The 26,841-nt window shown below is 47.5% G+C and overlaps 1 protein-coding gene across 7 annotated transcripts in view; it reads left to right on the forward strand.

The window, feature by feature from the left end:
• Positions 1-24,881, forward strand: part of Ttc13 (tetratricopeptide repeat domain 13) — a 57,178-nt gene extending 32,297 nt beyond the window's left edge. For 4 of the 7 annotated variants that reach the window (XM_059263817.1, XM_059263819.1, XM_059263821.1 and 1 more), the window contains 15 exons: positions 3,653-3,735; positions 4,576-4,717; positions 5,155-5,329; positions 8,837-8,993; positions 11,393-11,523; positions 11,974-12,106; positions 13,124-13,216; positions 15,077-15,160; positions 16,159-16,243; positions 18,644-18,753; positions 19,817-19,952; positions 21,295-21,374; positions 21,976-22,054; positions 22,188-22,267; positions 24,012-24,881. In XM_059263817.1, coding sequence (XP_059119800.1) covers positions 3,653-3,735; positions 4,576-4,717; positions 5,155-5,329; positions 8,837-8,993; positions 11,393-11,523; positions 11,974-12,106; positions 13,124-13,216; positions 15,077-15,160; positions 16,159-16,243; positions 18,644-18,753; positions 19,817-19,952; positions 21,295-21,374; positions 21,976-22,054; positions 22,188-22,267; positions 24,012-24,126 — 1,683 coding nt within the window. In that variant the 3' untranslated portion in view covers positions 24,127-24,881. The remainder of the gene's footprint in view (positions 1-3,652; positions 3,736-4,575; positions 4,718-5,154; positions 5,330-8,836; positions 8,994-11,392; positions 11,524-11,973; positions 12,107-13,123; positions 13,217-15,076; positions 15,161-16,158; positions 16,244-18,643; positions 18,754-19,816; positions 19,953-21,294; positions 21,375-21,975; positions 22,055-22,187; positions 22,268-24,011) is intronic. The other 3 variants (XM_059263818.1, XM_059263820.1, XM_059263823.1) reach the window with 1 other exon arrangement.
• Positions 24,882-26,841: the final 1,960 nt, after the last annotated feature.

The raw sequence follows: 26,841 nt of genomic DNA on the forward strand, positions 1-26,841 counted from the left end.
TTGAGCCCTGCTAACCACCTGCTGGACATGTAGCTGAGCTCTTTCAGCTTCTTGTACATCCATAAAGTAGGCACAACCTTCTGTCTCCTTTCAAAGCACCCAACAGAGATCGGTGGCATCCCATATGAGAAAAGTATAACTACAGCTTATTTATCAGGGAAAGTTTAATCTGTTGTATAGATGCTTTTTTAAAACTCCCATCCCACTGAAAACCAAAAGACAAAACAAATTTGCTAGTTCTTTGTAGGTTCCTCACATCCCATGTGTAAGTGCCCAGAGTGTTCAAAAGAAGACTTCTCCTTAGGTGTGGAGCTACCAGCAAGGATATAGGCCGTAGTGGGCTCTGCCCACCCATTCTCCGAGTCCCTTTCATTCTTCCTCTTTTCTCACAGCCTCTGTATGTGAAAAGGTTCAGGCCACCATGCTGCACTCAGAGGCAATCTCAGGAGGAGAAAGAGACACATGGAAAATACCATCTAGTACATATTATGAATATTTTTTAAAGGAACGCATGTAGCAGCAAATGCACTCTGTTTGTTAGACAAAGCTGGACATCGGTGCAGGGACAGTCTCCTGAAACAGGCTGGAGGAGTGAGACTTGGTTTGGTTTCTCTAGATCTCCAAGAACCTGGACAGTACTTTCATTGTCTGAGCATTTGAAGTCCCTCAGTGCATGGTCTTCCCAAGTCACTGGGTCTTCCTTCCTCCCCCTGTGCCGAGTCACGTGCATGGGACAATAGGAGGAGAAATGGAGGGGCCTCTTTGTGGTGGTTTATCTGTGCTGTCCAAGCCGGTCAGAGGGCTGCACTTCGTCCCTCATGTCCCACCAGCAGCCTCGTGAGGAGCAGACAGCTGCCTGTGTGATTACGGAGCTAAAGAATGACCCCTGCTCTCCACAGACACAAAGCAGTGGGCTTGAGCTGACAGACCTCAGCGTGGGTCTGTTCAGGCCAATGACAACTGAGAAAGTAAGGAGGTGACTTGACTTTGTAAGGCCCTTTTGTGGAAGGACATTAAATATTTTTAAATGTTTTATTTATGTCCTTTGTTACAGAAAGGGCTTGACTATGTAGCTCAAGCCAGTCTTTAGCTTGTAACCCTCCTGTCTCAGCCTCCTGGTAGGCTGATTTCGTGTGATCCCCACCAGACCTGGCCAGGCACATACACGCTGTCCAGTGTGGTGGTTAGGGCCCTTGCAATCCAACAGCAAGAACTTGCCCTCCACTTAGTCCATGTCACAAGGACATGTTAAGCTCTTCACCCTGAGCTGTGTGATGGGAGCAGCCAAGTGGTGGCCGCCCAGTGACCAGGGCGGATGGTGGTGATGGAGTCAAGATGGTGGCATCTGCCGAGCCCACGGCTCTGAAGCCGTCCATACGTAGAGGTTGCCTCGTGTGAGCTAGTCTCTTGTTCCCGATGCTGTAAAATCTTGATTCTGCTGTGTCCCTCTTTGGCAGCTGAGGTAGAGAGCTGAGCAGTGCTTAGACAGGAACCCTGAAACCAAAGACTCTTAAAAGCTGAAGAGAATCAGACTTTGAAGAACTGTGGCGTCCACGCATGCTGTAAGTGGAGTGGGCAGCAGCTGCCCGCTGGGCATCTCCCCTGGATGTCCACAGACAAGGCAGACTTAACACGCCCCAGCCCCTCTCCCTGCTGTCCTCCTGCCTCCTGGTGGTGGCCACTGTACTTGCCCTCCCCCAGACTCTCCAGCCTAGAAACTCCCTGCCTCACCTCCCTCTCCTCACGCCACCGGATTCTGTCTCTGATTGCCTTCAGAAATGTCCCTGGATCTGACCCTTCTTTCTTTCCTCAGGGACACTCACCTTGAGCTTTCATTATCTCTTGCCCAGAGGCCCACTGACCCAGCCCGGGGCCTGCTCCTCTGCCCCCCCCCCCCCCCCCCCCCGCACTGCTGCTCTGCCACGGTCACTGTCCTTTCCCCGAGGCCTGGGTGCCTGGGCAGGTACCAGCCAGGTCCTGTCCTTGTCTCTGCGCTCACACCTGCGGGCACTGTCGTGATTTCCTCCCGCTCCTGACTCTGAGCTGCGCACAGTATAGCACTGTGCTCTCTCCTCCCAATGCTGTTCAGTCCCTAGAGCGCTTGGCGGTCACTACCTTCTCTTTGTTCCCAGAGCCTCACTTCTGTCTCTGTTTTAGCTCGTAACGTTTATGCTAATAACTCCATTACATAATTGGCTTTCTAGTCTAACTAGACTGAGTATTCTTAGAGGACAGAGATAATGACTTGCTCATCTTGTACCCACCCCTCGATTCCTCACACTGGCTCTGGTACATAATAGGCACTCAAGAGGTGTTTGTTAAATAAAAGTATCATAAAAGCCCTAAAAGATTAAGACTAGGCCACTTCAGGAGCCACATTCAGAGTTGAAGGAGCCCTTCACCATCAGTTCCTCTTCCCTGCCGCGGCTCCTCCACCCATGCTGCCCCCGCCCCCATCTACGTAGAGTCTGGATGCAGAGGCCGATGGCTTTCTGAAGTCTTGCAGTTGTACGGTTTGCAAAGCTGCCTTACACCTGCAAGTTGCTGACTGTTTATTGAGTGCCTACCATGTACAAGGCATGTGACACCAGTAGCTCTCGCCTACCAACATCTAATTGAACAGGTGTGATGTTGTCTAAAGTCGAGTCTTTTTCTTCAAGTTACAGTGGCTACTTTAGTGCCATTCTGTCCTGTCCTTGGGAAAGTGTGAAGTGACTGTATTTTTTTTTTCAATTACAGTAACAGTAATAGCATGTGAAAGTGCAAGGGTAGTGGGTACACATATTTAGGTTGTCTAGCCTTGACCAGAATGGTGCCCTCTAGTAGCAGTTCTCACATTAGGATTTGGGTGTGAGCAAGTGTGCTCTGGATTCCTCCCGGTGGCCACAGCACTCTGGCCTCAGCCCCGTGCCAGCTGCTGGGCTACACAGCTGTGCCCAGTGCCCAGTCCTCAGCCAGCTGCTGGGCTGCACAGCCGTGCCCAGTGCCCAGTCCTCAGCCCTGTGCCAGCTGCACAGCCGTGCCCAGTCCTGAGCCAGCTGTTGGTGCTACACAGCTGTGCCCAGTGCCCAGTCCTCAGCCAGCTGCTGGGCTGCACAGCTGTGCCCAGTGCCCAGTCCTCAGCCAGCTGCTGGGCTGCACAGCCGTGCCCAGTGCCCTAGCCTTTTTCTGTTTTCTTTCACTGTTTCCCTGTAGAACCAAGGAATCCCAACTGCCAACACAGGAGTCTTTTTGGCTTTTTTTATGTGCAGTTTATATCTATCTGTCTTGTTGATTTAGTTGAAATGCAGCAAGCTGTCATTTTGAATATTCTCACAGAGCTGTTGAGTTTCCTTGGTCCATTGGGCTGTTATGGATTGAAGAAATGATGTTCTTATGAAGGTGAAATCATTAGCACTCCAGCACTACTGAGTTAGACAAGACAACAGCTCTGTCACAGTGGGAAGCCTGAGGCTGTTTTTATAGAAATGCATTTTTTTTTTTATTGTTAGAATCACAGCCTCCCAACAGTTTATTGCAAAAAACAGCTTGCCTCATTTTTTGGTCCTATTTAAGATAATTCTGCCAGAGACAGGTGTGGCATATGTGTAAACCTTTAGTGATGCAAGTGGAATTAATGCAAGTGGGCTCATTTTCTGCATACCTTCCACAGGAAGCCATCGAGGCCTTCAAAGAAGCTCTGAAACAGAAAGTTGACTTTATCGATGCATATAAAAGTCTAGGACAGGCCTACAGGTGAGTGACAATGGGCTGAAAGGAGACTAAGCCAGGAAAGACACATGCATCTCTCAGAAAAGATGTCCACTTTGAAGGCATTGCTTCATCTGCTGGCATCTCCTCTGGGATGTGAGGGAGCCCTGTGTCAGGACCCCTGGTATGTGTTACCATATAGAAGTCATGTCAGCTTACACAGCTCTCTGAGGGTCATAGTGGTGTGAGGGCATAAGTCCCTGTAGATTAATGTTGTGCCTGGCATTGGACGGTGCTGGGTGATAGACACCATCGCCACTTGCCAGGCTATGTGGTGGTGAATTCCTGATCGTGGGAAAGTCAGTCCAGTATAGGAAGCTGTGACCAGGCCCTCACCTCTTGGCTCTGTGCATTGCTTCACTGTTAGAGTATTCAACTTTAAAAAGCAACCCCACTTCAATCAGAAAGGCAGGTGACATGGTTGATGTGGGAATGCATGAGCTAGGAGCTCCTGAAACTTGAACTGTGCAGGTGTGCCACTGATGGCTCTCTGGGCTTCCAGTGTCTTGCCTGTAAAGGAGCCATTGTGGCTACAGGGGAAAGACTGTTAGAGAAATCTTACCCTCGTACAGAGGGTGCATTTGGTTTTGGAAATCAGTAACTTAATTTTTCCTAGAGAAGTCCAACAATGTGAGCATCCTTTAATGCTGTATGTTAGATTCCTGTAATGTTAGATTCCTAGGTGGTGTGAAGACTATGCAACTGTGTGTGAGGTGTTCAGGCAGCAGGAGACACACACCTCCCTCGAGACCTCCCAGAACTGAACTCCAGGGCTGGCGTCACTGACCTGCTGCCCGGTGCTCATCACAGTTGTTCAATCCTTAGAGAACTTGGCAATTTTGAAGCAGCCACTGAGAGCTTCCAGAAAGCCTTACTGCTCAACCAGAACCATGTGCAGACCCTGCAGCTCCGAGGGATGATGCTCTACCACCATGGCAGCCTGCAGGAGGCCCTGAAGAACTTCAAGGTAAGCCTCTCCAGCAGGCCGAGCTACAGCTGGAGTTCTTGCTGGTGCTTCAGAGGTCAGTGGAACTCTCTGAAGGAAATACAAATACCTGCACATGCCACACACCCTAAAAAGAGGAATCTGGACATGGTGTACTCCTTTAATCCCCACACTTGGGAGGCAGAGGCAGTCATCTCTTAGCGAGTTCAAGGCCAGCATGGTCTGCATAGCAAGTTCTAGGCCAGCCTAGTGGCCTGGATAGTGAGACCCTGTCTGGGGGGTTAGAGGCGGGGGTGGGAAGGGGAGGGGGAGAGAGGGAGGGACCTTTGCTTTGGCCTCTAGACTAACTTAGAAACCTCTATGTAGTTTGACTCAACCTGGAAGGAGAGCTTTTGGGTTGCAGGAAAAGCTGTCCTAACCCCTGTGACACTAATGCAGCCTTTTGTCCTAAACTGTAGCGTTGCCTGCAACTAGAGCCGTACAATGAAGTGTGCCAGTACATGAAAGGGCTCAGCCACGTGGCAATGGGACAGTTTTATGAAGGAATTAAAGCGCAGACAAAAGTTATGCTGAACGATCCTCTCCCCGGCCAGAAGGCTAGCCCAGAGTACTTGAGGGTGAAGTATCTCCGAGGTAAGCAGAAAATGGTGGGAGTTTTCCACTTCCATGCCCAGCTGTAGGTTCGCTGCTGCCTCTGTGAGATGGTGGAGTTGAAGCTGGGCATCCTGTCCCTAGCGTCTCTTGATGCTGGAGGTTTCAGGACTAGGGGCCTCAATATCTTCCGAGACAGGCCTGATGTTCTTTCTACCTTACCTACAGGTCTTCTAAAACTCCACGGAAGCTTGACCTGAATAAAAGCACGTTTGTAGCTGGATGTGAGGTTCTTTGTGGGTAGTTTGTTGGGTGCCTCCTCATCTCACTGAAGGACAGGAAAGTACCCTGCATGGGGTTTTCATTGTTGAGAGTTACCTGGCATCTCTGATCCTGCATTCCATTCTATCACAACTTCTGATATCAGAAAGATGCAGTTTGGTGAGAAAAGGAGCAATTCTTGAATTAGTCACAGACTTGCTTTTTCTCCATATACATCTTTTAGTATACATATACATGTACCTTCCAAAGCAACCCCTACATCTTCCCATGTAACACACACTTCTTCATATGTACGTAAACATCTTCTTATGTGTATATATAAATCTTCCTATGTACACACACATCTTCCTTTGAATACACATACACACACGTCTTTTATCTATACATACATCTTTCTGTGTATACACACATCTTTCTGTATACACACACACATATTCCTATGCACACACATTAACATACCTTATGTAGACACACACATCTTCCTATGTACACACACCTTTTATATACAAATATACCTTCCCATGTATATACACACACAAACACTTTTCTGAGTACATACACATCTTCCTATACACTTAATACACACATTTTCCTACACACACACAACACACACACACGCACACCTTCCTATATACTCATAAACATCTTCCTGTATATGTAGCTTGAGTTTACCTGCCTGGCCCACAGTCAGGGCAAATCTCTCTCACCTGCCAGTCCCACAGCCACTCAGACCCAACCAAGTAAACACAGAGACTTATATTGGTTACAAACTGTATGGCCATGGCAGGCTTCTTGCTAACTGTTCTTACAGTTTAAATTAATTCATTTCCATAAATCTATCCCTTGCCACATGGCTTGTGGCTTACCAGGATCTTCACATGCAGCTTGTCATGGTGGCAGCTGGCAGTGTCTCTCTGACTCAGCCTTCCACTTCCCAGCTTTATTCTCCTCCTTGCCCCGCCTATACTTCCTGCCTAGCCAACGGCCAATCAGTGTTTTATTGATTAATCAGCAACACATTTGCCATACATCCCATAGCATGTATATACACACATCTTTTTATTCATACACACACCAACACACACACACACACACACATCTTCCAGTGTACACAGACACACCTTCTAATGTACACAGACATACACATCTTCCTATGCTTGCTTACACACACACACACACACACACACACACACACACACACACACACGCCTTCTAGTATATACATACCTCTTCCAGCACACATGCACATTGTCTTAGGGTTTCTATTGCTGTGATAAAACACCATGACCAAAAGCAACTTGTGGGAAAAGGGTTTATTTGGCTCACATTTAGATTTTAGAGTCTATCACTGAAGGAAGTAAGGGCAGGAACCTGGAGGCAAGAATTGGAGCAGAAGCCATGGAGGGGTACTGCTTACTGGCTTGCTCCTCACAGCTTGCTCAGCCTGCATTCTGATACACCTCAGGACTACCTGCCCAGGGATGGCACCACCTACAGTGGGTTGAACTCTTCCACACCAATCATTAATCAAGAAAATGCCATACAGACTTGCCTACAGCCTGATGTTCTGGAGACACTTTCTCAATTAAGATTCCCTCTTCCCAGATATATCTAGGTTTGTGTCAAGTTAACAAAACCCAGCCAGCACAAACATACTTCCTCCAGCATCCACACAGTTTTATCTTCCAGTATATAGACACATTATTTTCCCCATTTATTTAGGAAGGTTTTGTCTGCATACCCACATATTTTGCCTTTGCTTTCATTAGCCCTTGAGAGCATTATTGTGAAACAGAAAAAAGATGCAATCCAGGTATATCCTTTTAAGTTAGTACTAGTCATATTAAAATGTAAAAGCATAGGATCTGCAGGATGGCTCAGTGGGTGAAAACAGTTGCCACCAAGCCTGTCTTCCTGAGTTCAATCCCAAGACTCCCATGGTGGAAAGAGAGAACCGAGTTCCACAGATCGTCCTCAGACCTCCACGTACATATATGGCACACACATGCTTTCCCCCAAATAAGTAAAAATGAAAAAATATTTAAAAGAAATGCAAAAACAAGCAGTTAGAGTTAATTTTAATAATATATTTTATTTTATTCAGTGTATCTAAAATTTTAATTCAGCATATAATTAACAGAAAACTATTTATTAGACTTTTTTCTAATCAATTTTTTTGGTCTCACCTTTATCCATGCTGGCCTAGAACTAATTATGTAGCTCAAGATGGCTTAGAACTCATGATGGTCTTCCTGTCTCAGCCTTCTAAGTACTAAGATTACATACATAAGCCATCATGACTGACCTTAGAAATGTTAGGGTTTAGGACTGGGGAGATGGCTCAGTGGTTAAGAGCACATACTGCTCCTCTAGTGGACTCAGGTTTGGATCCGAGCAACCACATGTGGCAACTCAGAGCCACTTGTACCCAGCTCCAGGGGGATCCAACATCTTTGTTCTCCAGGGGCACCTGCATTCATATGAATAGATCCACATTCAGACACACACACACACACACACACACACACACACACACACACACTTTTAAAAATAACCAAAAATTTTTTAAAAAAATTTACATTCCATGGTTTTTACTCTAGGTCTTTGGCCTCTGCAGTGTATTTTGCAATCATAGGACATCTAGTTTGAATGCTAATCTTTTATTAGCTGTACTTGATCAGAATTTGAGCTTCTTAGACTTTATAATTGGAAAAAACAGATTGACATGTGCACGTTGTCCCAAACATACTGAAGTCTCTGAAGATGCATGAAGTATCAACAGCCCAGGGGCCATCTCTTGGACAGTTTACCCTTCACACTCCTCCTGGCTCAGCAGGGCTGGCACTGAGAATGACCCCTGACTGGGCTAGCATACCTGCCATGTTCCTTCCTGCAGGTCTCTATAGAGATATGCAGCTGTCAGTCAGGTTGTGGTGAGACTGCATACCCATTTGGTCTCTCAGAGCTGACAGAGCCCCAGGCTCAGTCTGGTACTTCCCTGGGGTTTCAGGCTCTGAAACAGAAAGATGAGCTCTTTGGCTTTCTTCATGGAAAGGTGGTTAAAATGTAGTCAAAGAAGACCCCAACAGACTGATGTATACTTGATCCTTGTGCTTCCAGTCAGTAGCAGGCTTCTATAGTTCTGCAGCCATCTTCCAGAATTCCTACAGTAATGACAATGTGGGTCAAAGCATCTGTGTGGTGCCTTGCTCTAACAAGGGCTTCCTCAGCAGTATCTAGGTTTGGCAGCTCCTTTCCTGTCTACAGAATATTCTCGATATCTGCACGCACACCTCGATACCCCCCTGACGGAGTACAACATTGACACGGATCTACCAGGCAGCTTCAAGGACCACTGGGCGAAGAACCTGCCTTTTCTCATAGATGGCTACGAAGAGCAGCCGGGCCTGCAGCCTCACATCAAGTAAGTGTTGGGTGGTGTGGCTTCTCAAAGCCCAAACTGGGAGCTCATCTTTTTTTTTTTTTTTTTTTTTTTTTTTTTCCCATTTATTTAAAGGGATTGGGTCTCAGTGTGTATTCATTCCAGGCTGACTTCAAACTCATGATCCTACTGCTTCAGCCTCCTGAGTGCTGCTATTTCTTGATCAATAAATGACGTCTTGCAGTTTATATGCCACTAGCTATTTCTCTTAGTTTATAAGGCACCTTGAAACTTTCTTACAGATGTTGCTTCTTCTGCTAGCCTGACCTTTCTATACTCATTTTGTTCAGCCTTTGCATGTCAGATACATGGAGGCTCACAGGCAGTCTTTAGTAAGCAATGCTTGCTTGTTGCTTAGAAAACAAATTGTTTAGCAATTTGAAAGTTTCGCCAGGTGTGGTAGTGCACAATTATAATCCCAGTACTAGGGAGGTGGAGGCGGGAAGCTTAGGAGTTCAGGGCCAGCCAAGGAACATAGGTTAAAAATCACACTGCTGGCGCAAAGCTACACAGAGAAACCCTGTCTCGAAAAACCAAAAAAAAAAAAAAAAAAAAAAAAAAAAAAAATCACACTGCTGGGCAGCTGCTGCTGTAATGGGAAAGTGCAGATGTACTTAAGGGCGGGCAGGCCACAAAACAGATCAGAATAGAGAATAATTCCCAAACGTCCAGCAGTGCCTTAAAATTGAAAAATCGCTACATTTTGACGTTTCTGTTCTCTTTAAAAGAAGGAGGGAGGTGAGTATTCATGAGAGAGAAACATCTGGATTGTAGCCCACCAGCCCTGCAGGGGAGTAAGGAAACCTTTTAGAAGTTAATGTGACCCCATGGAGGCATTCTAGGAACTCCGCAGACATAGTTGCAAACTCCTAGTAGGAAAGCTATACCCATTTGGGTCCCCATAGTCTCTTAAACTAAGACCATGGGAATGACATCCAAACCCCAGGACTCTCCACACCGCATGCATGAGTCAGTGAAGGAGCAACTGGCAAGCTTGGACCTTGAGGACCTTCACATACTGAAGTTGCTGAATACAGACAGAAAATAACTAAATAAAATGCTAAAAGAAACAATGACTAATTTGCCAACATGAACAAGAAACAAGAGACTATCTGATGTGGCCAGGTTGATTTTAAAATAAATGGCAGTTTTAGGGATAGAAGACATTGTCACTGAGTAAAGACTTTAATAATAGGCTAAGCAGCAAGACAGGTGGCTGCGGGGAAGCAGCACAGCTGGAAGGAAGGGGGCAGAAGACAGGAGGAGGGGACACTGAGGGCCTGGAGGAGTAGGCACACCTGGAATCTAAGGGAAATGGATAAGCAGCGGTGTTTAAAAAAATTGCGGCCAAGAGTTTTCCAAAGCTAATGAATCACATAAGTCCACAGTTGCATTTTTAAATATTGTTTTGTTTTGTTTTTGTTTTTTGAGACAGGGTTTTTCTGTGTGGTCCTGCCTGTCCTGGAACTCACTCTGTAGCCCAGGCTGGCCTCGAACTCACAGAGATCGGCCTGCTTCTGCTTCCTGAGTGCTGGGAGTAAAGGTGTGCGCCATCACCACCCAGCACATTTTTTTAAATTTAATTTTATTATTTTATGTGTATGGGTGTTTGGGCTGTGTCTTAGGCTGTTATTGCTGTTGTGAAACACTATGACCAAAAACAACTTGGAGAGGAAGGGTTTATTTGACTTATACTTCCATATCACTATTCATCATCGAAAGAAGTCAGGGCAGGAACTCAAGCAGGACAGGAACCTGGAGGGAGGAGCTGATGCAGAGGCCACGGAGGAGTGTTATTTACTCACTTGCTCCCCTAGCTTGCTTAGCCTGCTTTCTTATAGAACCCAAGACCACCAGCCCAGGGGTGGCCTCACCCAAAATTGTCTGGGCCCTCCCTACAGTCCAGTCTTAAGTAGGCGTTTTCTCAATTGGGGCTTCCTCCTCTCAGATGACTTTAGCATGTGTCAAGTTGACATAAAAATATCCAGCACAAAGGGAAAAATAGGAAAATGGGCTGAAATCAATTCAGATCTCTGATAATTGCAATAAACGTCAATGGACTGAGAATACGTTAAAAGTCATAGTTGGACAAGATTTGACCACCTGTTGGAAGGGGCACTACACACTGTGTATTTGGAGATGTTTCCAGGACAAATGCTAGTAAGAGGGCCTTGGATCCCCACCTATGATACTTAACCTGCATGGGGTAGTAGCAATGGTACATATGACTTGCATAAGAGATTGCTTCTTTTAGTTGTGTGTGGAGATGTGAAACTCCAGAGAATTGCTTGGTTCTATGTGTGTCTTGGTTGAGTTCCAGTGGGGGAGGGGTGCAAGCGTCTGCTGCAGAGTCCTTATCTCAGTCACGGTGTTTCTTGCAGGGATGTGCTACATCAGAATTTCGAGGGCTACAAGCCTGAAGTACAGGAGCTGATATGTGTAGCTGACCGCCTGGGCTCACTTATGCAGTATGAAACACCTGGTTTCCTGCCCAACAAGAGGATACACAGAGGTATTCTCTAGAAATGGAGCAGGGTCTTTAGGCTGTGTTGTCTTTCTTCAGAAGTTGGTATTTATTGTACTTACTCAGCTTTCCATGCGGCCGGAACAGAAGTGTGTAGACTAGTTCACAGTGAGCTCTGGAGAAAGCTGCCTGCTCCAGCTGGGCTCTGCACTCGTGCTGCCGTGTAGATGTGCAGCATGGCACTCAACTCTCACTGGAAGTTGGGCACCTGATCCAGGGCAGCTGTCTTCTTCCTGCAGGAGTGAGGAGGAACTTGAGGCCCTCCTTGTTTCTGTAGGAAGCAGGGCTGGGTCTGAGTAGGATGTCAGATGCTCCGTCTCCCTGTTTCATTGGTGCTTCTGGTTCTTTATGTGGTCACCAAGACTTGAGAGAAAAGATGAGGACTGGCCCCTTGGAAAGGGTTCTGGTGAGCTCTGTCTTGGTCTTCCTCTCCCTTAGCCATGGGCTTGGCAGCACTGGAAGTCATGCAGGCTGTCCATCGGACCTGGACGAACTCAAAGGTCCGCATGAACGGGAAGACGAGGCTGATGCAATGGAGGGACATGTTCGACATTGCCGTCAAGTGGAGAAGGTAACCAGTGGGCGAGTGAGACAGTGAAGAGTGCTCCTAGCAGGTGTGTGTCTTTTCTCACCAAGAGGTTTGAATCCACACTTTGCTCACAAAATTGGACCCTGTAAATTAGGGTCCTGAGTTCTTTTCTCCTAAAGTTTGCCAGACATCACTGTTACCTTTATTCCCCAGAACACACTCAGCTCATGCTCATGAAATAGGAGTAAGGGTTGCCAAGTTTCCAAGCCCCTGTGTGAGCACAGTGTTTCAGATGAGGTCTTCGGAGTATCCTTTCTTACCTGTGGCCTGTCCCCTAAGGTGCAGGCCGCCTCTGGATTTCTTTTTTTTTTTTTTTTTGGTTTTTCGAGACAGGGTTTCTCTGTGTATCCTGGAACCCAGGCTGGCCTCAAACTCACAGAGATCCGCCTGGCTCTGCCTCCCGAGTGATGGGATTAAAGGTGTGTGCCACCACCGCCCGGCTGCCTCTGGATTTCTAGAACTCATATAGCTGCCCAGTGTATTAGTTCCTTTTCTCATTGCTAGGACAGAACACCCGAGGAAAAGCAATGTAAGAGGGAAGGGTTAGTTTAAGCTCAGGCCTTCCATCATGGCGGGAAGGTGTGCAGCAGGAATATGAGGCAGGTGCACACCGTCATCCCGTCAGGAAGCAGAGAAGTGCTCAGTCACTTTCTCCTTACTGAGTATGGGCCCCTAGCCCATGGAACGGTACCAGTTACATGTGGGTGGGTCTTCCCCCAACGGTTACTCTTCTGTGGAATCACCATTGTGGGTGTGTTTCCTAGGATGATTCTCATGCCCATCAAGTTGACAGTTTAGACCAACCATTACAGCTCATCAGTCTTTGCTGGCTTCTCACCTGGTGTGGCCAGACTGTGCATTTGGAATGTGCTGGTCTGTGTGCTCTTTTCAGAAGTTGGAGCCAGTAAGAGCTCCTTCCTCACTTTTGCAGAGACCCATCCTTGGTTTATCCTGGAAGCGGTGGGTAAGGTCTCAGCCCTCATGAGCTCTGTTTCACAGGATCGCTGATCCAGACCAGCCTGTACTGTGGCTGGATCAGATGCCAGCTCGAAGTCTCAGCAGAGGTTTCAACAACCATATCAACTTAATCAGGTGGGAACCTTTTGTGCCTTGTTCTTGTTGGCATAGGAGTGCAGCAGTATGAGATGTACCTGGGTGGCCTTGACAGGGAGCATACCCATAGGAGTTCTGCACAAGTCCCTTCTCACTGCTCCAGCTGCATACAAGCAGTGTATGCCATGCACCTCCACATGAAGAACAGTGCTGAAGGGTGGATTCACGAATTATGGACTAGGGAGCCGTAGTACCCTCACAGGTCTGCTCTGTCCGGGGACCCTAGCTCCACCCTGAGCACTAAGGGCCAGTCACTGAGGTTGCTCCCTGGCAGACTGAGAGCCTCTGTGTTGTCCTGAGCCCTGCAGTTAGGAACCACCTGGGTGATGCTTGCCTTTCCTTCCTTTATGGGCTACCTACCCTGAAAACAGGCATGAGAACATACTGAAGAGACCCACCTCAGCGATGCTCATGGTGTTTGCCTGCCATTTAGTAAACATGACTTCAGATAAAATTGGCAGATGTGACACTATGTCATATCTGAAATACTTCCAGCTCCAGAAACCTGGATCTAGAAAATGTTACTCTATCTAACATTTGACATTTAAATTTAGGTTTTAGTGTAAATGTCTTTTTATATTTATCTTTTTAATTTCTAGAAGTCATGTTTCTTTTCCCTGTGTAATTGGTTCCTTTCTATTTCTCATGGAATGATTTGTGATGCTTTTAGCTAGATTTGGTCATGGGTTGTAACTGAGGCCACTGTGTATCACCTTATGTTCTTGCTCATGGTGCTTGAGTCAGAGGCCCCGTGTCAGGATTTGATGATGGAGTGCAGAAAAGGGCCACCTGGTGTAGCCAGTAGCCATGCCTGAACTGTCTCAAGAGAGAGAATGGGGTTGTGCACCCACCCACTGGTGAACTCAGCCTGGCCAGGAAGCTGTGATCCATCCATTGTTGCTGCCAACCACTGTGCATTCCAGAGAGTCTCAGGGATCGAGGCTGGAAAGATAGATAGCCAAAATGGTGAGCCATTCACGGGTGGTGAGCCATTTGGGGATAGTGAGCAGAGAAACAGCAAGAACAGATGTATACACGTGGAGGGTCATGATGGCAACAGATGAATGAACAGACTGTGAGGGGCAACAGACTGGGAACAAAGGAAAGGGTTTGAGATCTGAGAACACAGATGATGGAGACCCATGAGACCCCTGCATGGTGGGAAGGGAGCTGCAGAGGCTTTGAGACATGGCAGGGAACTCTGCAGTGGCTCAGAGGTGCCTGGTAGAGTAGCTTCAGAGGAATTCATTCAGCCTCTAGTGTAGGCTATGGTTGACCCCGTCAGCCTGAGAGTTATCAGGAGAGAAAGTGGGGCCTGGAGACTGAAGTGCCCTATTGGGGAAAGGAATCCTACTTGAGTCATGACTTTGACAGGAGGATGCTGTGGGAATCGGGGTGGTGTTTCTAGAGCAGTTAGACTCAGACTCAGCTGTTTCTAGATATGAACACCTTCAAGAGAGTTTAAAGGAAGAAAAAACAGAAAGTGGGAATGTGAGGAATATAATGTTATATAGAGGGAAAGAAGACTGCTAAACAGCAAGGAGAGGCATCATCAGATATGCAGGCATGCTATACAGAGAGCAGAGAATGGCATCTCCACCTAAGATAGTTGCCATCAGGTCTGAACTCCATTTAAGCTGATCCTGGACCCTTTCGTCCAGAACAGGCTCCAAGAGCCCAGGCTTCCTGCTGGGATGGGACTTGCTTCTCCCACAGTGACAGAGCAAGCAGCTTTCTTACACTCTGCCACACTAGTCTCAGCTCTTCGTTTTCAGAATTAACTGATACTTGCATTCCTTTGTAAAATGATGGTTAATTTTATCATTTTTTACCTTACAGGGGTCAGGTGATTAATATGAGATATCTGGAATATTTTGAGAAAATACTTCATTTTATTAAAGATAGAATTCTTGTTTATCATGGGTAAGCCTTCAGTCTTCCCCTTTGCTGTGAAGGATTGATTCCATGCATTTCATGTGTGGTATATTTGTGAAATTTGAAAACTGAGCCACTGGCAGACAGAACAATCCAGATCAGAAGTTTCACGCCTTTTAGTCACTTGCCTGTATAATGACTTCACAGAGTCTCAGGCCTTGGTGGTGCTTGTAGCCTGACACTCAGCACTGTGGTATTCCCAGTTGCCTACCAAGCTCTCATCAGTTGGGGAGTTCAGTTTTGAATGGTGGAATCCCCAGCTGAGTGGAACGACGTGGAACCCCAGCAGGGCGCTTTGGTCTGAGCCACACATACTTCCACTGCAGACTCGGAGCAGGACAGTCGAGGTTTTACTAAGAAACTGGGCCTGTACCTGGGGCGAATGTGAAGGCCGCCGGCGGCCATGCTGTGTTTCCTCTGGTCACCTCTGTTCTCATCTGCATTTCCGCACCTGCACCTGTATGTGGGGGTGTATGTGAAGGCCACCGCCGGCCATGCTGCTTTTCATCCGATCACCTCCGTTCTCATCTGCAACTCCACATCTGTTAGCTAGGATTGACTTTGCTTGTTGCCCAGTTTGGATACTGTTTATCGTCAGTGTCTGGCAGTGGATTTCAAGATCTCTGGGTGCTCAGGTCCCTTCCATTAAATGGTATGACATTTACACAAAACCCACACACATGCTCCTACATGCTTCAGATCATCTAGACTCCTTATAATACCAACACTTGGCCAGTGCTGTGTTGCTTAGGGGGTTGCCGAGCAGGAGGAAGGTCTGAACAGTTACTCCAGACACAATTTTCTCACATAGATTACTGGTCTGGGTAGATGGTCCTGTCAGTAAGGAGCCCTAGGCTGTACAGGCCTACAGCATTGAGCTGCTTGTCATTAGGAACAGTTGTTTAGAATGTAAATGAGATCCACATGTCATGTTTTTGCATTAATCTCCATTGCCTCCTCCCTTCTACTTTCCCCCTCGCTTCAAGAGCAAATAATCCAAAGGGCTTGTTGGAAGTCAGAGAAGCCCTGGAAAAGGTACATAAAGTGGAAGACCTTCTTCCAATTATGAAGGTAAGTTTATCATCAGAATCGCAGTTGGGGATGGAGCAGGAACTGATTTTCAAGGAAGCAGTTGACTCAGGAAATAAAAGGGACTTGAAAATAGATATACTCAAACTGGACTTGTGGTCACAATCAAGTGCTCCTCGGTTGCCCTTCCACATGTGGGAACCTAGGACAGCTGTAGTTAGACTGATTCCTGAAAGAAGAGAGAAGTTGAGGAACCCCATTTCCCCAGCTTCCTTGGAGAACGTTCACTGTCCCATAGGACAGGTGGCCAGCAGCTGTAGAAGAGGAGGAGGTGCCTAAGGCAGGGGTGGAGGGGTCCATGGTGCATGGCCATGCATCCACAGTGAGAGCTTGCTGCATAACCGACTGCCCAGAGTACCCCGAGTAGAGTTGTCTGTATTGCAGAGCTGAGACTGAGCTCTGGCCTTGAAAGTGGGCCATTCCTATGTGCACCTCCAGCTTCATTTGGTCCCGGAGGTGACTCATTGTGAGTTACGGTAGAACACTCATGGTAGAGCACATTAGGCCCATCCTTGTTCCCCAACACTGTGCAAACAGCAACAGCATGAATTTTGATGTCTGCCTTAGTTTGAAGTGCACTCTGAAAGAATAGAAATGAGACGCGTTCTTGACATAGAAAGTCAGAACCAAGAAAAGACATCAGTCCAACTGAAAGCTCACACACACACAGAGAGAGAGAGAGAGAGAGAGAGAGAGAGAGAGAGAGAGAGAGAGAGAGAGAGAGAGAGAGAGAGGGAGGGGGAGAGAGAGAGAGAGAACGCTAAGGAGGAAATCCTTAGCTGTGACAAGTCTCAGCGTGTCCTGAGTAATGACAGACTGGTTGAAGGAAGGATCTCAGATGGCCTTTGAAGTCCACCTGTGCTGCACTAACCTTCAGTATCATGGCAGTTCCTCCCATGACTGAGGCTGCCGGGACACTCCATAGAGAAGAACCCGGTCAGCTCCTTGATTGCTTTCCTGTGGAGGTTAGGCACTAAAATTTAGTAAGATACCAGGTGGAAGACAAAATCTGCTTATACAACTATGGAAAGGAAAGCCAAGGGTACTGAGACCAGTCCCACAACACCTAGCCAGAGGGTGGCAGCATCGCCCATATTGTGCTGTCTGTAGGAGCCTGTCCTTTGGATGGGAGCATTTTCAGCTTCAGACTGGCTTCAGCCAGATTATGGATGCATTGGTCTGCATGTGTGTTTAAAGTGTACAGGAAATGTAGCTTGCCACTTCCTCTGGAAAGCCTGGAGTGCCGCTGGAAGACTCAGAGATCGTGCTCCGGCAAATGGCTTATTAGCTGGGGGCTGGCCTCACCCCTCCACTCTGCCACGTCTTGGCCCACTGGCTTGGCCAGGCTTGTTTCCTTTCTTGTGAGTGTGCATTCTTACCTGGTCTTGTTTGTGGTGAGGCTCCAGCTGGCATATAGTAAGTACTTGGACTTGTCTTCTGAGCTCCAGTCCCTGAAAGAAAGGCGCCTCTTGCCTCAGTTCAGCTGGTAGCCCTGGTAGCCTGCTCTGTCCAGCTGCACCCTGCTCTGGGCCTCCAGCCAGCACTCCTGTGGCCAGCTGTTGGAGAAGCCCTCCCGCCAGAGCCCAGAGAAGGCCTTTGTCCTTGCCTGTCTTACTCCAGGTCCACCCATCCTAGGAAAACACGGACAGCATCAAGTAGCCAAAGTAGGAAGGCACTCTTCTAAAGTCAAGGCAGAACCTGCTTACTGCTATTTCGGAATGTCGCAAGTTTTAACTCAACGCCGGCATCTGAAGCTGTGTTCCTAGGACACACCCTAGCCAGCTCTGAGGAACTCCTAATAACCCGTGGTCCCCAAGGTTGGAGTGTATGCAGATAAAACTCCCCAGCTCGAGAAGGAATGCTGAGCACCTCTTGGGCCTGCAGCTCTAGGGAAGCTCTTGCAGGAACACAAAGTGCTTTTTCAGGATCCGGCATGCTGGCATTGCTGCTCTGTTGGCAGGCAAGATTGCGGCCTGCTGAGTGGGGAGGAGAAACAAGCCCAGAGCAGCTGCCACAGTGAGCCAGATCTTGGCTGGTTAGGGGTACCCTGCAGCTCATGCTGGGGTCTTCACTACTCTGTAGGCTTGTGGGAAGTGAGACTGGGGCTCCTGGGGTTTGTGCTGCACCTAAAAAGAGGAGAGGTGTCCTTAGTCACTGTCTGCCAAGAGAGAGCACGTGGTCTCTCAATTTGAATGCCTTAGAAAAACCCAGGACCGAGTCAGGGTCTAGGACAGATTAGAACTAGATATGTCTAGCCTGCAGCCTGTGGGCCGTATGCAGCCCAGGGTAGCTGTCAGTGCGGCCTAACATGTTTGTAGATGACAGTGTCATGTTGCAGTGTCAGAACTGCAACTAATATAGATTTTTGTTTTCCCTTGAAAGCAGTTTAATACCAAAACGAAGGACGGGTTCACTGTGAACACCAAGGTTCCCAGCCTCAAAGATCAAGGGAAGGAATATGACGGCTTCACCATCACTATCACGGGAGACAAGTATGTGTGCTCAAGTGTGATGTGGGGCTGGTGGTGGCCAATGGCATGTTCTGAAATGAACCATGTCAGAGCCCTGTGCATACTCACAATATACCTCTGGAGCTGCATCTCTCCTGGCCAAGTGCTCAGCCCATTGTGTTCCTGCAACAGCTCTGCCTGGGTGCTCAAAGGCTGTGGAGAGCTTGTCTAGCAGCAGGAAAACATGGATCTGTGCAGGTCCAGGGCTGCCATGCCAGGACTGCTGATGTGTGTATTGCAAGGGTGGTGTTGTCTTGGTGGAAAGTTTGGAGGCACAGATAACCAAATGAAGCTTTGAAAATCTGAGGTTGGACTTGTCACTTGTGCCCTCCTCCTCTGCCTTTATTCTCACATCCTCATGGTTTTTCACAGCCACTGATTTACAAGCATTTAAAAGAGTATTTTTTTTTCTTTGACAGTTTCATACATGTATATAATGACTTTTAGTCCTTCTCACTCCGTATTACCTGTTCATCCCCCGACTATTCCCACTGAAAGCCTTCTTCCCAACCAGGCCCCTTCCTACTTCGTGTTGTGTGTGTGCATGCATGTGTCCCACTGAATTTAATTAGGATAGACAGACATTCAGGCCTCTTCTCCCATGAAACTTTCAGCTTTTCCCCAAGTCTCCCAAATTATAAGTCCTCTTCTATTTTGAACTGTTACTCAGCTATGATGTCTCCAAGCCAGGTCACACCTCCTCCTCCCTCCTGCTAAAGGATCGAAGAACTAGAAGGTTCTGCTGATGATGTCATGATAAATACATGCTGCATGAGTTTATCCTCACAGAGCCACAGTGGTGCTACATGCAAAAGCTTAAACACGATACATGATATGTGTGTGAGCCTCCCACAACCCCTGCTCCTGATTACTGACAGGGTGGCTGGAAAAGTGGTGGCAGAGCCTGGAGCACACCTCTTTCAGTTGCTCAGCACTCTGGGCATACACTGCGAGCACACACACACATCACACATACACACTACTTCTCCAGTGTTCTGTTTGGACTACTTAATCCATGCCTTTGACAGTGCTGCTTATGTTTCAGGGTTGGCAATATCCTGTTTTCTGTGGAAACTCAAACCACAGAAGAGAGGACGCAGCTGTATCATGCTGAAATAGATGCCCTTTATAAAGACTTGACGGCAAAGGGAAAAGTACTGATCCTCTCCTCAGAATTCGGGGTAGGTTTGCCTTGTCTCATTTTCTATTTTGGGGTGGGGGGCTAGAGAGGGAGAAAAAGAGAATATCTGTGTGTGTGTGTTGCTGAGGCTGGAACCCAGAACTACACACACACTAGGCAAGTGCTCCACTGCTGAGCCACACCCTAGACCTGCAATTTCTTTGGTAAATGTTCCACATACACCCTTCCCCGGTTTTACTAGGCTGTATATCTTATGCCTGAAATTAAATGTAATTGTCTCAACCTCCTTTCTATATCCCTATGACACAAAAAAATCTCTAGGGTTTAAGAAGGACAGTAATAGGGAATGACACACAGTTCGTATTGTTAGCTCTGTGCTGTGTTAGTACAAGTGTAGGGTCAGGAGAGGTTTACCCAGATCGGCCACAGTGAAAGTGCTCTGTATCTCACCCTTCTCCCATAGTCTTCCCTGCATTATGGTTGCTGCTTATTGTGAGACCGTTGTCTTGACTGCCACATTGAAGGGATTTAGGAGGCACCTAGGAGGCACCTCTGGCTCTGTCTATAGAGTGTTTCTAGAGAGGTTAACTGAGGAAGAAAGACTCACCCTGATGTGGGCATCACCGTCCCATGGACTGGGGTCCTGGACTGAATAGAAGGGAGGAAAAAGAAAGTGACCTTAGCACCAGCATGTGCTCTGTCTGCTTCCTGACTGCAGCTGTGGTGTGACCAGTCCCATAATCATGTTTCCAGCAGGTTCTCATTTGAACTAGCTGGTGCATGCTGACTGGCTCCTGGTGGTGGAAGAACACAGAAACTGGGCGTTCTTTGGTCTGTGACTTCTCTCCCCATGTCCGCTGAGACAAGAAGTGGCTCCTTGCAGGAGGAAGACATTCCTCTCACACAGTGGAAGCTAGTGGCTCCCAGAAGCCACTGCACTTCCTTGACATGTAGTCAGCTATTCCATGAGTTTGGGCACCTCAGCCTATACAGCACTAAGCACTGCAGCCTCTAAGTCTCAGTCCTGAGGGAGGGGGACAGCTCGTGAGACTCTTCTGGGGAAGGGATGCACATTCTAGAAAACATATTAAGTATTGCCTCGTCCTTTGTAAAATTGTCACTTCAGCGTGCATTTTGAAATTGCAAGTCACCATAAAGGAGACTGATCTTGGTGTTCAAAGGTGGTAGCCTAAGAAACAGCTGGGCAAATGCTGCTGGAGTGACTAGTGTAGACACTAGAACACAACACATAAACAAGTGGCCTTCGGGAGAGGAGGGGAGCCGTCCTGTCTCACACAGTGATGGATGTCCCTCACTTAATACAGCACTAGTTTGTGATATGGACTTTGAGTTCATGAACCTCTCTCTGTCCTTTTTCCTAGGAGGCTGATGCTGTCTGCAACTTAATCTTATCCTTAGTTTATTACTTTTATAATTTAATGCCATTGTCTCGAGGATCTAGGTAAGTGATATCCTATACTGTGATGGTTTCACGTTGAAAACTTGCTCCGGCCCTAAAGCACACCACAAATCATAGGAAGCTCCTGTCATTTCCTCTAAAATCCACCCTCACCCTCAAATCACATCCTTCTTGGGTATAGTGGTATGTGCCTTTAATGCTAGCCCTGGAGAGACAGAGGTGGGTAGATCTCTGTGAGTTTGAGGCCAGCCTGGTCTACATAACGAGGTCCTGTCTCAAGAAAAAAGAAAGAAAGAAAAATCATATCCTTGACCAACCATCAAGAGAATTTAATGTAAGTCCAAGAGGAGAGGTGGATGTGTGCTTGTCTCACAAAAGTAGGGAAGGAAGCAAGAGGAAAACTAATGGAAATCCGTTTTTCCTCAGAAAACCGATGTTCCTGTTGACAGCGGCCCTTAAGGTCCATATGCTTTTTAAGTAGAAAAGTAGAAAAAGACAACAAAGTTCTTCTGTTAACTAAACACTTAAGGTTTTAGTCCAAAGAATTCCTCCGTAGGATTTTGTTTCCTGGTGGAAGCCCGTGGGGAGGTCAGTGTGGTGCCTGTAGTAGACCAGGGCTGACTGACTTGTTCTCTCTGGACAGTGTCATTGCCTACTCAGTCATTGTGGGAGCGCTGATGGCCAGTGGTAAAGAAGTGGCTGGGAAGATCCCCAAAGGGAAGGTATGTTGGGCTGGCAGGAGGCGCATGCGTGGCTGCCCCGTGTCCCGGGCTTCTGGTTATGGAACCTATGTGACTTAGACCTCACACGGTGCCTCCCTTCACCGCATCCCACCCTGCTTCTCTTCTTTCGCAGTTAGTTGACTTTGAAGCCATGACAGCCCCTGGCTCAGAGGCCTTCAGCAAAATAGCAAAAAGCTGGATGAACTTGAAAAGGTAACTGTGGTTGTGCTTGGTGCGGCCTTGCTGGGGAAGGGAGGAGGGGCAGAAGCCTGTGTGTGCTCGTTTTTAATAGGTCAGAGCTTATTGTCGTTCAGGACGCTGTTCTAAAGTGGAGGGATTCTGCTGCAGGGAAGAATGAGTGATGGTGGGGCTGGGGACATAGCTCAGTGGATAAAGCACGTCTTGAGGATCCAAGCTCAGGTCCCCAGGACCCAAATAAAATGCTGGGTAGTTGTGATAGCTCACTTGGAAATTCAGAGCTCAGAGTGCAGAGATGGGATCCCCAGAACAAGGAAGTTAGCTAGGCTAACCTGTATCTGTGAGCTCTGGGTTCAGTAAGAGACCCTGACTCAATAAATAGAGTGGAGAGTAATTAAGGAAGAATCTCATTGTCAACCTAGGGCCACTACACACACACACACACACACACACACACACACACACACACACACACCTAAAATGAGTGATGATTAAAAACAATAAGGAAAAGGGTATGTGAAGCAAAGTTTACTGGTATTTTTTTATTTTAAGATTTATTTATTTATTATATATACAGTGTTCTGTCTGCATGTGTCCCTACATGCCAAAAGAGAGCACCAGATCTCATTACAGATGGTTGTGAGTCGCCATGTGGTTGCTGGGAGTTGAACTGAGGACCTCTGGAAGAGCAGTCAGTGCTCTTAACTGCTGAGCCATCTCTCCAGCCCTGATACCTCATTTTTGTAGTCAGGTTCTCCTTTCTCTCCATCCATTATCCCAAACTCAGGCCCAGGTCCTGGAGTGGGTTAAAACCATTCATTTCCCATGACCCACGTGTAGCACAGGCCTGGTGGCTTGTACTATCACGGCATTCCAGTTCCCAGAAGGTGGCACTTTGTTGCAGCCTAGGCAGGGGCTGTGGGTGACCAGCTCCAGCAGGGGTCCTCTCTCTCCATCTTGTCACTGTGTGCCAGAGTCCAGCAAGTTGCCTTACAGCTCTCATTTCCAGAAATGAGTGTGTACAGGCTTGAGCTTATAATGCTCTAAGGATGAGTAAGACACTAACTTATTTCATGTCTCTTCATGGCTATGTGACAATAGCCATTCTGTCACCTACTGGGCCATTTGAGCTGTCTAAAGCTGAGAAATAGTGTCTGCCATCCACAGAGCTCAGCTTGGCCCATATAGTCTTGTTTTGAGCTTACTCATTTACACATGGTTTGGTGACGTGCTCACGAGATGGAAGGTCCTGCTTCCTTTTCTTAGGTAACTTTGGCAAATCTTTCCACAGACCACACAGCCACATATTGTACAGTCATGGGTCATGGCAAACCTGGTGTGTAATGTTTCTCAGGGCACATGGGAGTTCTGAGCTAAGGATTTTATCTACTGCTGCAGATGGAGGAGGCAGGGCTTACAGAAGTGACAGCGTCAGGAAGGGGTAAGACCAGGTTTGAGGTTAGCATCCTCAGAGTCCAGCTCCAGCATGCATGGCAGCCACAACAGGGTGTGTGATGTCTGGTCCTGTACACATTTAAGAGGCATTTGTTTTCCCCAAAGTCCCAGCTGAGCTTCCAAGCAGCTCAGGATGTGAGGTCACTACTATGGAAGTGACTGCCATGCCTTCTGCCTTTCTGGTATTGTCCTTCATGAGAGACTCGGGTCTGGAAAGTTCCTCATGTGAATGCATATACCCAGGCTCTGGCCCTTCCTCTAAGGCAGAGGTAATAGTCACAGTTTCCCTCTGCTTCTCTTCCAGTATCTCCCCTTCCTACAAGACCCTGCCATCGGTGTCAGAGACATTCCCGACTCTGAGGTCCATGATCGAGGTGCTCAACACAGACTCCACTCCGCGGTGTCTAAAGAAACTCTAGCTCCACCAGAGGATTTGTACACACGAAGGGCCAGGCCTCTTGCTTCTTAAGTTATTTTTTAAAACATGGAATTACTATGGAATTAGGTCCTTTATTACTTTTGATACCAATTTTTGATAGGAATTGAATACTTGAAATCATTTTCTTTACTTTTTCTGAACCATAACAGAAATCATGAAAACGGGTTTTGGAGGAGAAAGCTACTTGACCGGGAAGGGAAGTGTGTGTATTAATGGCACCTGTTGGTTTCCATGTGTTAAGGCATACTGCTCCTTCCTTACAAAACAAAAAATGTTTACTTCAAAAACCAAAAATTAATAATGATTAAGATGAACAAAGCCAGCAACAAGCAGGCCTTGTCTTCACTCGACAGAGGTGTAGCTGTTCCTCAGACTTCCTTCCTGTGCACCTTTGTGGGGCGCCTTGCTGCTGCCGTGCCCCCACACGTGGGCCCTCCGTCCTCCCAAACCGTGGAAGGGCCCCGGCACCTATGGTTCCATGGCTTGTGCAAAGGACACAGACAGTATTTGCCAACGTCCCAACACTGAATCACTGAACATGTTTCTCTTTCTTTTGTTGGAAAAATAAGCCGAGGTGATTGCTATAAGTCACCGAGTTTGGGCACTGGATTATGTTGTCTTATGTGTGAGCTAGTTTTGCTTTTAGTATAAGAACGTTTAGAAAGTGTCTTGTTTTCTCAGACAAGATGAATGCTGCAGTAAGAAGGTCCATTAAACTGTTGCAGTTTGAAACCATGGTCAGTTTTTGTAGTTCTGCTGTTGCCACTGTGGCTTTTTTACCCTTTTATCTTCTTTATGTATCGGTTTAGGTGCTAGGGCTAGATCCCAGAGCTTTCACATTCTAGGAGAACACTCAGCTACTCAGCTGCAGCCCTAGTTTCTGCCTTGAGCTTCTTGTAAGAGCAGGGCAGTATCAACATTTGTAGCCTGAACTGTGGTGACTCGGTGATCCCTGAGTGAGTGGATCACTGTGGGCCTCTAGAGGAGGCGTCCTGTTTGTCCACCCCCATCATCTACAGTACCAGTCCAGGAACTGAATGGTGCTTCAGACCAGTCCCAGAGATGCAGCTTTCCCGAGGTGATCTAAGGGAGTTACAGTGATGAGTCACCAGACCCCACTCTGTGGCCAGAGTCTACACACAGGGTCTGTCTTGGAAGAAGCCTGAGGCTGTACTGAGATGGGACAAGTGGCCCACCCTTGTTTCCTAGGTAAAGCCCACACTCTGAGGTCTCTGCCTCCCCATAGCTGGCTATAAGCTACAGGATGGTGCTGGGGAATTCCTACCAGGGACTCTCTGGGGACCCGGGACTCAAACTTCCTTCTGCCTCAACTCTGAGTGCTTAGCACAGTCTGGAGCGATATCTCTATGTGCTCCTTTGGTTACATTGCCCTCTTGGCTTCATCCCCTCTGACAAATGGTTCAAAACCAGAAGTGGGGCCTAGAGGAACCACTGAACTCAGTGGGAAGAAGCTGGGCCTGAATCAGCTTTTGTGTTGATGCTGGGATAGGATGCTGGACAAAGGATGCCTCAGAGCCACACAGGGTCCAGCCTGTGTCCTCTGAGACAGGCCAAGTGCACTTTGAGGAATGTGTGGTACCCCGTGCTGTCTGAGTTAACTCATCCTTCCCCAGAGTCCTGATGAACTTCAAGCACGGGAGGGCTGCCTGCAGATGGATTCTGACAGTGGTGGGGAGGGTGGGATGGGAACCACAGATGGGAACAGAAAACATGTGGGGCTTTTAAACTTCCCTTTTGCTTAAAGTCACAATCCTTCGGTTTCATCAGAGGCTTTTCCTGCCATTATCACCAAACCATCAAGATTGGAAATTGAGATGTGTGGTGAAGGCCGCTCCTCTGACTTCACGGTCCAGCTTGTCTCCACATGGTAGGAAGGGTCCTCATGCTACTTGCTATGGAACTCTAGTCCCCGTCCCTGAGGTCCACACATGTTACTTCACTCTTCATGCCCCTACCAACCCCACTGACTGAATTTAGAGTCACCATGGAAACATGCCTCTGGGTATGTCTGTGAGGATGTTGCCAGAAAGGTTTATCCAGTGTAGGAAGATACAGCCTGAATTTGGGCAGTAGCATCCCTCAGGCTGGGGTTCTGGACTGAATAAAAAGGAGAAAGCGTGCTGAGCACTCTGTATTTCCTGATTGTGGATGCAGTGTGACCAGCCACTCCACACCTTCCCACCATGATGACTGTACCCTCAAACTGTGAGTCAAAACAAATCCTTAAGTTCCCTTTGTCATATACTTTGTCCCCCAATATGTTCATCTTGGGGACACATACACACTTAGATTCTAGCAGCACAGACTAGAATATGGTTCTTTATAACTCAGCCCATTGACTCCAGATTACTACATTTTCATTTCTGTGTTACTAGCCCAATTTCTGCTCATGCAGGCGATGTGATTTGATGTTTTGAGTCCTGAGAAGCAGCGGGTCTGTGTCTACAATGGCCAGAAGCTCCCGGAATAGATGGGCCAAATCCCCCAGTCACTGTGATCCCCAAATCACAGGCAGTTCTGTTTAGTGGCCAAGAAGGTATCATCCTAGGGTACCCTGAGGACTCTCGTTCCAGGAAGACCATTGGGAGTACATTTTTGTGTGGTTCTCTCATCAACTTGAGAAGTCCCTTTAGAAACCAGCCACACTTCTGACACAGTAGTTGCCCTCTTCAGA

This window comes from Peromyscus eremicus, chromosome 5 (genome assembly GCF_949786415.1).
Source record: "Peromyscus eremicus chromosome 5, PerEre_H2_v1, whole genome shotgun sequence".
Taxonomy (NCBI): Eukaryota; Metazoa; Chordata; class Mammalia; order Rodentia; family Cricetidae; genus Peromyscus; species Peromyscus eremicus.